The sequence below is a fragment of the Mesoplodon bidens genome (assembly GCF_964165515.1).
Source record: "Mesoplodon bidens genome assembly, chromosome: 2".
Classification (NCBI taxonomy): Eukaryota; Metazoa; Chordata; class Mammalia; order Artiodactyla; family Ziphiidae; genus Mesoplodon; species Mesoplodon bidens.
Genome location: NC_138177.1, coordinates 25,856,195 through 25,870,720, shown reverse-complemented (window position 1 = coordinate 25,870,720; position 14,526 = coordinate 25,856,195). Strand labels below are relative to the sequence as shown.

The 14,526-nt window shown below is 36.3% G+C and overlaps 1 protein-coding gene across 5 annotated transcripts in view; it reads right to left on the bottom strand.

Moving 5' to 3' along the window:
* Nucleotides 1-14,526, bottom strand: part of POU2F1 (POU class 2 homeobox 1) — a gene marked incomplete at its 5' end in the record, with an annotated part of 184,644 nt that overhangs the window by 84,373 nt on the left and 85,745 nt on the right. For all 5 annotated transcript variants that reach the window (XM_081225031.1, XM_081225032.1, XM_081225029.1 and 2 more), the window contains one exon: nt 6,519-6,584. In XM_081225031.1, coding sequence (XP_081081157.1) covers nt 6,519-6,584 — 66 coding nt within the window. The remainder of the gene's footprint in view (nt 1-6,518; nt 6,585-14,526) is intronic.

The following is a 14,526-nucleotide window of genomic DNA, read 5'->3' as shown; positions in this document are numbered from 1 at the left end:
ATAAATGTATATTAGGTTGCATTAACAAATTCCTTTGACTTTTTCAGTTGCCAAAAAGATCTTGGTATTATCCTGGGAAAAAAATCATTTGAATGAAAAATCTAGTGAACCAGGTCAGGATAGGAAGCCTTAGCTCTACCATAATTCAGGTTACAAAAAAGACTTACAGTTAATTGACCATAAACTCAATGAATCAACAGGTTAAAACTGAGCCCTCCGAAAATTGAGTCCTTGTCTGGTTTCAAGATGAGTCAGTTGCTTTAAAATAAAACAACTTTTAATATTTCAAAACAGTTAAATATTATCAGAAAAAATAACATTTTAGATTTTAAAAATTTAATCTGATACCATTTTTAACTTTTTTAATTATAAAAAAATAATCATAATAAGCCAGTGGTAAGTTTTAAAAAATAACAATAATAAGCCAATGGTAACAGCAGTGGCTGCACTAAAGTCTGTAATACTAATTCTGAGGATGACTAAATGATAAAGGATTTAGAAATCACATGACACAATGGGAAAAATCTGAAGGAATTAGAAACCTTCAGTACAGCTTTCTTCCTCCCATGTTAGCTTTTACTGTTTCTTCATCCTAAACATACTCTGTCTACTACCATCACATTTAGATCCTACCCAGCTTCAAGGTCCAGTTTAAGTCCCACCTTCTTCAAAGACTTCCCTCATCCTCCCAGCTAGAATGATTTCTCCCTACACTAATTCTCATAGACTCATGTAATACTTCTTATGAATATTCTATTACATTTCCATACATGTTTTCTCTGTAAGATAAATTTCCTGAGAACAAATTAATATTTTATTCAACTTTAGTGATCCTACTGAGTATAGTACAGTGTCTTACACAGTGGAGACAAAACAAAAGGAACAACATAGCTCAAAGGATAAGAGGATGGCTCTGCTCACTTTTATAGATATGTGTTTATAGATATGTGTGACATTTGTCAAGGGACTAAAAACATCTAAGCCTCAATCCCTGATCTATAAAGAGAAAAAAATAATGCCTCATATGGTTGTTATAAGGATTAAATGAGACAATCTATGTAAGTGTTTAACACATCTAGTAAATACTTAATGAATGACAGTACTATTATATTAAATTATGTATAATGAATTGTAATATTTTATATTACTTTATAATAAATGTCAAATAAATGAAGAAGACGTAGAATAGGGCAATGACTTCCAGAAGAGCTTTCATGTTTAAAAGATGAGGAAGATCATTTTAGTCTGTGTTATTGGTAAGGGCAGAATTCAAAAAAGTATAGGTAACAGAGTTGTACAACAACAGAATACAGTGCATTAAAAATTAACTGTTCCCTGACAATGGATGAGTCCAAGCACAGGGTAGATGACCATCTGTCAGAAATACTGATGAAAGAAGTCTGCCCTTTGATTAAAAAGTGAGCAAGCCTTTAAAATTTGTCTAATATTTTTTACATTAAAGAAAATGCTTTGGTTTTTCCTACCGATGTTTATAAAACTTTATACAACTGCTTTACTTTTCCAATTGTCATCTATAATACAGTCGGTCAGATTTAATTTAGGATAAAGTACTGTGGCAGGCAGAACAGCCACTCAAAGATGTCCACATCTTCATCTCAGATGCTGTGAATAGTTACCTTACATGGTAAAAAAGATTCTGCAGATTGGATCAAGTCAAGGGTCCTGAGATGGGGAGGAATTATCCTCGATTATCTGGGTGGACCCAGTGTAATCACAAAATGGTCTTTATAAGAGAAAGAGGGAGGCAGGAGAGTCAGAGAAGATGTGATGATGGAAGCAGGGGTCAGAGAGAGAGAGAGAGAGAGGGAGAAAAGAGAGAGACAGAGACAGAGAGGGGAAGACAGACAGACAGACTTAAAGACACTTTACTTCTGGCTTTGAAGATGGAGGAAGAGGCCATAAACCAAGGAATGTAGGTAGCCTATAGAAGCTAGAAAAGGGAAGGAAATGAATTCTCTCCACAGAGCTTCCAGAAGGAATGCAGACCTTCCAAACCCTAATTTTAGGACTTCTGAACTCCAGAGCTGTAAGATAATAAATTTGTGTTGTTTTACCTAGCAATTTCACTATTAGTTATATACCCCAAAGAACTGTGTGCCAATGTTCAATGCAGCATTAATTCACAATGGCTAAAAGGTGGAAACAACCCAAGTGTCTATAAACAGATGAATGGATAAACCAAATGTGGTACAAACATACAATGGAGTATTATTCAGCTATCGATTGTGTAACAAAGATAAACTTGAAAATATGCTAAGCGAACTAAGTCAGACACAAAAGAACAAATATTGTATTATTCAGAGACATAAGATACACATCTGTTTTCTTTAATTTGAGCTGACCCACAAGAAGTTTATTACTCCTTTTTATTTATTTTAATCAATTCCTTAAAGGTAACTATGTCAAAACTCATTCACTCTACTCATACCCCCAAATCCATTTCATTCAAAATCTTTGAGGTAGTATGAGATAATGAGAGGGAGGGGATATATGTATACATACAGTTGATTCGCTTCATCGTACAGCAGAAACTAAGACAATATTGTAAAGCAACTATACTCCAATTAAAAAAAAGAAAAAAGAAAGAAAGGTAATGAAAGGCTCACAGTCTTTGCAATCACAAATTACTAAACAGTTCTGAATTTATTTCCCTTATCTGTAAAATAGGCATAATACTATTTACCTTATAAGAGTATTTTAACAATTATAAAGTGTATATAATAAAGCAGCTAGCCGTGCACATATAGTAAGAATTCAACAAATGGTAACTGCTGCTACTATTATTACTATTATCTTTGCCTTCCCCTCCGATGACCGCCTCAACTACTTAAAAGAGAAATAAGAAAAATGGAACAATCTAACATGAATTATTCCTCATTTTCCTTCTCCTTTCCACCTCAATTTTCTGTCATTGTTTGAATCTTAGCTTCTTCTCCCCAATATAAAAAAAGGGTATATCTTTTTCCATTTTCAAAGTTAACCCTCCATTCTGTACTTTTGATCCTAACTCCTTCCCCTACCTCAGTTCCGTCAGTTGTTTTTCTTTAATTCCTTTCTCTCTGGTGGTTCCTTCCACCTGGCCTATGAACATACTCAAATTTCCTCAAAGAAATACCACTATGGTACTTTCCTATACCTCCTCTTGAATTACCATAATCTATCCTGAATCCGTCACCTGCGTATCTGTCTCATCTCTAATGGATTGCTAACTCTTCAAAGACTGAGGGTATCTCATTTATTTGCATTAACATCTTTTAATAACACCAAGTATAGTACTTTACATATAGGACAGGCACAGACTTAAATAAATCAATAAAACTAAGCAACAGATTTTCTGTGAACATATAAGGGCTGTTTGACAAAAGCGCATTGTCAGATTTAGCTGCTCAACCTAAATAAATCACTCTGGTTGGAGAAAGGCAAAGGAGTAACGTATCAAATACAATATTAATTTTATAATACCATTATCTTAAAAAGTCACAAAATCAAAAATTATTTTTTCCTTAAATGTTTAAAATTGTTGTAGTCTGCACAAAAGTATTCTGAATCCAGAAAATGTGAAACTTTGGGTTCTGTTTTTTTTTTTTTTTGCGGTACGCAGGCCTCTCACTGTTGTGGCCTCTCCCATTGCGGAGCACAAGTTCCGGACGCGCAGGCTCAGCGGCCATGGCTCACGGGCCCAGCCGCTCCGCGGCATGTGGGATCCTCCTGGACCGGGGCACGAACCCGCGTCCCCTGCATCGGCAGGCGGACTCCCAACCACTGCACCACCAGGGAAGCCCAAAACTTTGGTTTTATTATAATGCTAAGGGTTCTTTCCATTGAAAAATTTTCTTGTTATTCATAAACCAACAAAAACTAAGAACCCATATATTCTTTACAGTTAAGCAATCTGTAGGTTAGTTATATTTTTAAATAAAAATAAATTTATAAGTAAGTAATTATCTGAATAAACTGTAATTTTATTTTGTTTTATTATTTTTTATTTTTTGGCTGCGCTGAACGGCATGCGGGATCTTAGTTCTCCAACCAGGGATTGAACCCTCGCCCCCTGCAGTGGAAGCGCGTAGTCTTAACCACTGGACCACCAGGGAAGTCCCAGTAGACTTTAATTTTACATCTAATGTATCAGACATGGTATTTAGTATGCAAACTGGAACTCAAATGTATTTTTATGTTCCTAAGCTAACCAACTGACATCAGTGGGAAATGCTAAGAACACAGTGACAGACCCTTAACATTTGAGAAACTAGACATTCAAGGTTATCCTCAAGTGAATGTAAAAGCCCATAATATGGAAGTAATGTGTAATTTTATAAAGGCAACAAATGCTTCAGTCAACATATAGAAAGTGAGTCACCACGCTCCAGAGTTAGGATGGCTGATCAACTCATGTTTGATCCAATTTCTCTTATTATTTCATTAGCAGTAATTCTTGTGAAAAAGGAATAAAAATTTTCCCTATTTGTAAAATCAACTACCATTGCTGCTGGTGGAAATAAAAAAGTCTAAGAAAGCACTAGTTTTCAGCCACAAAATCAGAGTCTTAGAGACATTAAAAAGTAAAATATCTAAATTCATACTGCTTAGCTCTATGGTGAATGAGTCTGCCATGCAATCCATATTAAAACAGGGCAAGAAATTCATGGGACTGTTTCAGCAAGTGTTCCAGCTAGAATTTATCTCACATAGCTCTATAAATGGTTTTAGACCCAAATATATATATACAAAGGTTTGCTTAAGTTTTCAGTTTTATTTTATTACAGTTCATGGGAGAAACCATAGGCAGGGTGTAAACCATATGCAGCGTGTAAATCCTAATCCTGCCTTTATTTCCTGGCTGGTTTCGTGCCTGAATTTCCTATTCCTTGAAATAATACCTAACCTGCAGGGCTGCCATAAGAACTCAAAAATCAGGTAATGCATACAGTGCTTAAGATTTTTAAAAACATGTCATCAGGGTTTTATTAAATGTGGTGCTCAATAAATGGTAGCTACTGAAACTTCTATTATAGTAATGGATTCCCAAGGAATCCGGTATAGTGTTTTTTCAGTGTTCTCCAATCATTCTGAGTCTGTTTCTCTTCCCTAAGAAATACATGCCTCTTCTTTGAATCTGAATTCTTTAGGCATGGGTGTCCTGCTCACTCTCTTCTAGTGTCATAATGGGATCAACTGCCCTATTTCTCTCTGCGAACAAGTCCCACACCTAAGCTAGGTGGCCAAAATACTGGCAGAGGGACTGCTGCTACAAAAAAAATGCAAGGCGGAGCCCAAACAGGGGACAGAAAGGAGACTGGCTGACACTTCAGACAGAACAGAATGCTGCCCTTCCCCTTTGCGGGATGTATTTACAGCAGTCTACCTGGCTAGCCTCAGCTGGAGTAACTTGAGAGACATGTTAAATACAGCAGGAAGCCCCACTGTTCAGTTTCACATAAAGAGGCAGGTATGCTTTAGAGATTAAAAGATTAACAAGTATCTCCAGGTACCAAAAATTTTAAATGAAAGATATGTAGGCAGGAAGCTGCTGTACTGGTTCCACTCATCTACTTCAAATTAAAAGGTGTTGTGGCCAGTAGGGGTGGAAAACAAAGACAGTTTCCAACAGTGACTCTCGTTTTTACTATCTCTTATAGTTAGGCATTTTAAAAATAACGAGTCAAGGAGGCAACGCTCTCTGCTAGTAAAAACCTAGTGAAACTATTACTTTCTGGGAATCCCTGCCCATAATTCCCTTCTTAAATGGTTGATAAAGACACATAGTCAAATGTCGAGTATGGGCTGTGGAGACAATCTATCCTTTACGGACTCACCTTCCTCCCATGGGGGCCTCAGTTTCCTCATTTTTATGGTATTAATTTTCTCTTGATACAGGGTTTAATCTACTGTATTTTTTAAAAAAATTACCAAATAAAAGGATGTATTAGAAACAGGTGTGTGTTTTTATCTACTCACAATACCATAACTTCAATACAATTTATACTGAATGTGGATAAGATTTCCCATTTTGCTTAACACCTATAACAAGAGCAACTTTTTTGTTATAGCCATTCAACTTTTTTGAATGGCTGTGTAGCTGGCACCATGCTTAACACATTTCCTTTAATACTCACAATGACTTATGAAATTTATTATCCCCATTTTATAGGTGAACAAATTAAGTCTTTTTCAAAAAGACTGGGGAAACTGCCTGAAGTCACACAGCTTACTAAGTGGCTAGTAAGTCATTCCCAGAACTAACTGACCCAAAGAACTAGTCTCTCAACTACTCTGTAGTTTCTCTGATATATGGCAGCAAAAGATGAAACAATCTGCAGAAGAAGTTAGATAATCTTAAGTCAATACAACCCAGTTCCTGCAAATACTAATATTCGACAACTCAATACTCAAATTGGTCTTTATTCACCGAATACAAGTCACAGTCAAATGGGAAGTTTCTTCTTTTAGCTCTATTATATCTAATTAAAAAGCTGGATCTGAGAACGATCTTGTACCTGTGTTGCCATCTCCACTCTCCATAGATGGTTTACTGGTTTCTGACGGATTGTTCATTCTCGAGTCTGCAATAAATCAGAAGAGAATAGGTTTTGAAAATATTGGGGATGTGGTTAGGGAGGCAAAATTGTGGCAAAGGAAAAGGTCAAGAATATTGACTATTGTTACAGTCCTACAGTTCAAGGAGAGATGGTATCAACATTAAAACATTGCAAACTATAATAAAATTTTATCTGAAAGAAATTCAGGATTCCCTTAACTCTGAAGTGATACACAAATAAATTGTCTTTCTAAAGAACCTTAAGATTCTTCCAAAAGAAATAAGAGAAATCTAACCTGCAAAAAAAATTATAATAGAGAGTATAATATAAAAAAGAGGAAAAATGTTTTATAATATGAAGCATAAAGTATATTAAATAAACAAAGTTGGGGCAGGGAGGAGAAGAGAAATACGTCACAAAGTAAAATATGTTATTCCCAAATAAAGTTTCTTTTTTCGTAAGTAAAGATATTCATTAATTGTAACCTAAATAATCTACTGGTAATCTTGATTACAGACTGGACAGTATCTCAACCTAACAGAAAAACATGAATGAAAACATGTCTAAGAAAAATATCGCCATATGTACTCCCCACCCCCTCCCCCAAAACAAATTAAACATGCGTCAAAGTGAGAATATATCAAATTCATACCTCAATCATAAACCAGTACAAGAAGCTGGACTACAAGGCATAACAGATACATCTAATAACTGCAAAATTAAATCACAACCACACCCAGTTACAATTATACTTCCTTAATATCCTAAATGAATGCTTTCATAGTAATGCGTTCTCATCAAGCAATATTAAGTATCCTAGAAGATATCCAAGAGGAAAGACAAGAACAAGTTTGCTTTTCTTCTACCTCTTCTAAAGGGTAAAAACTATACATTTAATACGTATCTTATTCTACTTCTCCTGTGAACTCAAACTTAGCATATTTATAATCAAAGGAGTTTACTATCAAGCAAGTTCTACCTTTTCCCTCAATGGGTTAAGAACCATTTAACTATAATTATTAGCAGAGAATAATACTTAAACTATATATTATATTCAATTTTTTGACTGAACAGCCCATTTTGTCATCTGCTTAAATGTTTAACTAGAAAATCAAAACAATCATTAGTAGTCCCAACCATGTTGTCCATGGTTACTTTATCCACATGCATAACTGATGAGAAAGATCAAGAATCCTTCTCTCATAAATTTCATTTCCAACCTGGAAGCTGTGTAATAGCTTTTTAAATACAGTTTTTGAAACAAATGCTTGCCTTATGGGCTTAAGCAGTTCTATCATATATTTGTTTTGTTCTTCACATGTTCAAAGGGTTCAAATTTGTATGTCTGTGGTCATAAATGAGGGTAGTTCTATAACTTCCTTCCCCCACAGAAAAATTTAAATATCATCTGAAAGCATACTAAGGTTTGAAAGGAACAGGTGTACAGCTTAGTAAACATCAGCTTTCTGAATGACTTAACCAAAATCTTATGAAAGTCAACAAAAACCACAACAAATATAATAGAATACACTATTAAGCATACATGCTGCTCAATGCTTCCTTTAGAATGTATTTTAAAAGAAAGTGGGAAAAAATGATGAAGCAGTTAACATTCATCAGAAGGGTAACAATGTTTTCCACATACCATAAAAACAAAGCTGTAGGCATAATTCTCAACAAGTCATAACCTGTACAACTCATATCCTGATTTCCACATCTAAAAATTAAAAATTATGTCACAGGTATTCTATGTAAATCTTCTATGCATTTTCTATCAAACTGTCAAGAGTTTAATACACATACACAAAAATAAATAAAACCAAATCCTGATTAATTGTACAACTATGAATGTTGTACATTGGAATGGAATGGAAGAATGTTTAAATGATATTTACTGTGAACTGAAAATTACAGATATAATGTCTAATTCTAAAATATAATGCTAAAAATATTTCAGAAAGGTACTTTCCTTTCCTTTCTTGAGTTCCCAACTTAGTAGATGTAAAAGAGTAAATACAAGTAAATTCTTTTTTTGATATGTGAAGTTTGTTTTTTCCTCTCTGGGCACACTGAACTGACTGTATGAGTCTAATACACAGTCTACAGTTTGCTCTTGGATCGAATTCTTGACATCAGTTTGTTATTTTAGTCATTCACCCTTTTAATAGTGATTTTTATCATGCTGTACAAGTATTAGTACTACCCTGGGTTTAGGCCATGCCTTCCAGCTAAAAATTCAAACATTTTCAGAACTATCATTTTATTTTATCCTGAGCTACTGTAATGGTGATGGGGGGCAGCCTCAATTTTTCAAGCAGGAAAAATTACCTACAGGAAAAAAGAATCATTTGTAGAGGTTTTAAAACTAAGATATCAGAGACCTGGAGTTCTTATCATCACCTGGAGAGGTGACCAGAGTAACCCAAAGAGGTTTCAACAATTTTGCATACAAACAGAAAAAACTCAACACAAAATTGGCCACCATGGTCACAGTAAGTCTAAAAAACAAAGTGCCTCAATCTATTTTAAATCTTAATCACCAAAGAGAGTTTATATATTCAAGCCACACATCCCCCTCCCCAAATCTTGTTGTTCTATAGGAAAAACTCTAAAAACAGGCTTTCCAGCACTTAAAAATTGTTTCCTGAAGAACAGAAGTTGATTTTTTAAAAATAAAAAAGGCTAGTATTAGCCAAAATTTGAAAACAGTTAACAGTTTCTAAAATCTGGAAATTGATCAACAGTCCTATTGCAGTAACCATTCCAATTACCCTCTGCATTAGCATTTATGGGAACAACTATGCACTATGGCTCCATCTTATTTTTCACTAGGCATTTTTTATAGAAGACATTCACATTCGGTATGCAAAAATTTTTTTTATTAATATGTACATATTATTTAGGTACACTTTATACCTTGTTTCAGATTTAGACTGTTTTTAGAACTACATGAAATACTCTCAATAGAAATTTCCAAAAAGCAAAAATGTCCTCCATTCAAGTTGAACTCTAAATCCACACTATTTACTGAAAATATCCTCTGAACCAGAAGACCTAGTGGTAGGGAGGGACCTACTGCAAATTCAAGCAGGCTTGTGCTTTGCAAATGCTTTCCTCCTTCCCAGCTCAATCCACTTCTCCCCCCTCCCCCGAGTTGGTTGCATATGCGATTAAGCATTTATGCATAGTCAACTCCACACACGCTATTTCCATATTAAAGCTTATAAGAAAGAACCGTGCTGGTACCCACCTAGAACATAGTCACTGCAGTCCAGCATTGCTGTGAAATCTTCTAGAGGTTCAGACAGTCCAAAGCAAGGAAGAAACAGGTAGCGGTTTGGGGTAGGGGAAAGAAGGTATTATTATTTCTAACAAATCTACACTATATTCTTAAAAGAACAAGGGTGGGAGGTGGAAAGTGGATTGGGGGAGAAGCGAAATACAACTTCAGTTACACCATAGCAATCTTCAACTGAATAAGGAAACTTCAGTTGCTCAGAGGAGTTTTAGTCTCTCCTACCAGCTAGGACTGACATTGTCAAGGCAACTGAAGCATGAAAAGTTCCTCTTTTTGTAATAAAATAGAAACAAAGATTGCAGCTGGCAGTTTCCATAATGAAGCTTAATCAGTATGCGCGTGATTAGGGCCTTATGCAAATCTCTCCTCGTTAGCACAGCAGCCAGTACTTTGAAGTCCACGAACAATTCATTTACAGAATACACTGAAAGCACTCCCTGCATAATTTAAATCATTGCATAAATATTTATCAGTCCATTTGCATATTAATTGGCAGTGCATGAAGGGAAAAATTATCTCCTGAGTGCCAGCATAATAATTAGGAGGATAAAATGAGATTTCTTCCAATGGCCTGGCTTCTTGGACCTAACTTGAGATAGTACCGGGGGAGGAGGGAGGGACAGGAGACAGAGTTCTGTTAAAATGCCACTGAAATGACACGTACAAATTAGAAACAACTCTACAGACTTAAGCACCTTTAATCTTATTCCTGCTGGCAACAATGACTTCAGTAATAAGGGGATTTGCAAAAAGCTTTCTACACAATCCAAATAATCCCAAGGAAACAATTAGCAAGGTAGAAGCAGAACATAGGGCTGTCAAGATGGTGCTAGCCTACTGATAGAGAATTTTCTGAATATTAACATACACTGTCAGGTGAAAGTCCTACTTTAAAACGAGGCACCAGTATAAATCTGGAAGCAGTGTAGGATCTACAAAATTATCTTCCAGAGTATGAAAATTCATTATCTACAAATCCTTTTATACTACCAAATTAACCAAATAGATTAGCTGAATGCCACATATCATACAATATCCTTCCCCCATCAAAATCAATCTAAAGTGTAGGACAGTCTGTTATTTACAATATCAATCATCAAAATATGGGTCATGTAAATTGTGGAATTAGTATTTCCAAGTAAATTTCACTTAATGTATATGAATCTATAGACTTAGAATACTTACAAAAGAATATATTTATTTAAAGTGAATTTACAAGGTAAAACATCAACCCCAAATTTTTTAGGCATTACCATATGACAACATGCCAATGTTATCATCATAGACAATTCAGGAGATTGATAAAAACCCATGAAATAGGCATTATTACCCCCCTTTTAAAATAAGGAAACTGAGGCACAAAGAGCTGAAGTAGTTTATCTAATGTCACACTAATAATCTGGAGTCAGGATTTAAAACCAGATTTTGCTGACATAAAAATTTGAGCTCTTGGCTACTATTATACCTATGGACAAGTTATACATTTAAGGAACTGGTAGGCATGGGGGGCTTGAATCAAGCAGCAGACTAAAATAGCTTACTTTCAGTGTAGTAAGGAAGCCAATAATTGGTGACAACAATTTTGTGTTTAAAAGTCAAGTGCGTATGGATACACAGAAGAGTGCACTAGACTTGAGGAGAGTTCTCAAGGGTATTATTCCATTAACAATTGCTTTTATTTAGAACTAATCTTCAAGGATGCCAAGTGTCTGATTTTTTAAAATATATATGTACCTTTTCCCAACATCAAGGATGAAATTAAATTCAACATGCATATGAGGAAATGAAAGACAACATTTCTATAAGGGACCTTCAAAAGATTTCCCTGCAAGTCAATAACTTTGCTAGGAACAGAACCAAAAACCTTTCTTAACTTTTAGATCAGCACTCTATTTATACTGCTAGTTTTTCTATTTTACAGAACCACAAAATCCATAAAGAGAGGGTTTGGGGGAGAAATTTAACAATGACGTGTAGTACCCATGAAACTTTCCCTCTTTGAACCTTCCTTTTCTCTTCTGTAAAATGATACTATCTTTTTCATGAGGCTGCTGTGAGGATAAATGTGCTTGTGCTTCTCAGACTAGACCTTGGACTGGAGCATGAGGTAGTTGTGCCAGGGAAGACATCAAGACACACGATAAACATGGTGCATCCTTTAAGAACACTGATTTTATTCAACAATGAATCATAATACTTTTTAGTAAAACAATCAAGAATATATTATGGAACAGAATTCAAAAGAGTTTTTAAGGTAGAATGTATTGGATTACACAACTTCTACTTGGTGGGAAAATATGAGAAGAAATGATGAATGTGAATAAATGTTTCTTTCCTTCCTCTTCTGCCTTCATAAAATTTTACATTTATTGCCTTTATTTATCATAGAATCTCTCTGCATCTCACCATCTACCTTTTCGTACCACATGCAGTAATACCTCTAAACTACCTTTCTTATGCCAATTAGGTCTTTCATACATTAGTTAAGGATGACTTATAGCGACAGCCAGACAATCACTGCCAACTAAGGAGTATTTGCTGGAAGGTACCTTGCAGGGCAGGACTTCAGTAGTATAATAATCCTCCTCCCCCTCAGGCCAAGAGAGTCCCACAGGGTCTCTGCACAGCAGGCCTATAGCTCACTAACTCACACAGGTTACGATGCAAAGTGGGACCTCCTTCCCCTCTGCTGAACAACTCACTATCTTCACTGCAGGAAGAGGGAGAGGGGCAAAAGAAGGAGGCAGCACTGAGATGCAGCTATCCAGGGTGACAGGAAGCCTCACCTTACCCAGGCAGCTGACTCGGTCACAATGGTGGGGGTGAGAAAACTCCCCTCCTACCACTCTTGATCTAGGTACTTTGTGCATTCTAGAAGGCAGGCTTAAATACTAGAAGGTTGTCCAGGCCTTCTACAGTTGGACTGGGAGAGGGAAGGCCACTATTTCTCCCCTACAGTCCCTTAACCGTGGAACAGCTGATCTGAAAGAGGGAAAGAGCTTTGCCCACAAAGTCTCAAATGTTCACCTCATTTGGTCCTCTGTCTGAAATATCAGATTAAAACTTAACCTAAAAAGAATACCCTTTTTTTTTTTTTTTTTTTTTTTTTTGCTGTACGCGGGCCTCTCACCGCTGTGGCCTCTCCCGTTGCGGAGCACAGGCTCCGGACGCACAGGCTCAGCGGCCACGGCTCACGGGCCCTGCCGCTCTGCGGCATGTGGGATCCTCCCGGACCGGGGCACGAACCCGCGTCCTCTGAATCGGCAGGCGGACTCCCAACCACTGCGCCACCAGGGAAGCCCAGAATACCCTTTTTAAAAAGGAAAACCATTTTGGGGAAGTTTGTAGGGTTGTTATTCACACTTCAGCATGAATTAATCCAATTAAATTGCTTTCCTTTAAGACCTAGTTTAGGAGTTGATTAGTGAGGTAATGGCTGTTTCCATTGGAAAACAGGCCAATAAACTCTTTTTTTTTTTAATTTACTTTTTTTTTTTTTTTTTTTTTTTTGCTGTACGCGGGCCTCTCACTGTTGTGGCCTCTCCCATTGCAGAGCACAAGCTCCGGACGCGCAGGCTCAGCGGCCATGGCTCACATGTCCAGCTGCTCTGCAGCATGCGGGATCCTCCTGGACCAGGGCACGAACCCATGTCCCCTGCATCGGCAGGCGGACTCTCATCCACTGCGCCACCAGGGAAGCTCCTACTTTTTTTTGAAGTATGGTTGATTTACAGTGTTTCACATATACAGCAAAGTGATTCAGATATATATATATATATATCTTTTTCAGATTCTTTTCCTAAAGGTTATTACAAGATATTGATTATAGTTCCCTGTGCTATACAGTACATCCTTGTTTACCTATTTTATACATAGTAGTGTGTATATGCCAGCCCCAAATTTCCAATTTATCTCCCTCCCCCATCTCCCTTGGTAACCATAAGTTTGTTTTCTATGTCTGTGAGTCTATTTTTGTTTTGTAAATAAGTTCATTCATATAATTTTTTAAGTTTCCACATATAAATGATATCATATATTTGTCTTTCTCTGTCTGATTCACTTCACTTAATATGATAATCTCTAGGTTCATCCATGTTGCTACAGATGGCATTATTTCATTCTTTTTAATGGCTGAGTAATATTCCACTGTGTATATATATCACATCTTCTTTATCTATTCATCTGCTCATGGACACTTAGGTTGCTTCCAGGTCTTGGCTACTGTAAACAGTGCTGCTATGAACACTGAGGTGCATGTACCTTTCTGAGTTAAGAGTTTTCTCCGGATATATGCCCAGGAATGGGATTGCAGGATCATATGGTAACCCTATTTTTAGTTTTGAAAGGAATCTCCATACTTTTCCCCATAATGGCTATACCAATTTACACTCCCACCAACAGTGTAGGAGGGTTCCTTTTTCTCCATACCCTTTCCAGCATTTATTATTTGTAGACTTATTACTGACGGCCATTTTGACTGGCATATGTGAATGATGCCCCCTAAGGCTGCAATACTGGGATTTCAGTGCTTAAAAAAACAACAACAGCAACAAAAAACCCAAAATGGAATGTCTACCATTTACTAAAAATTTAGATGGGCAAATACCAAGAAAGAATTTACTTTATCAATTTGGCTATTAAGCACTGCCAAATAACAAGAGATCTGAA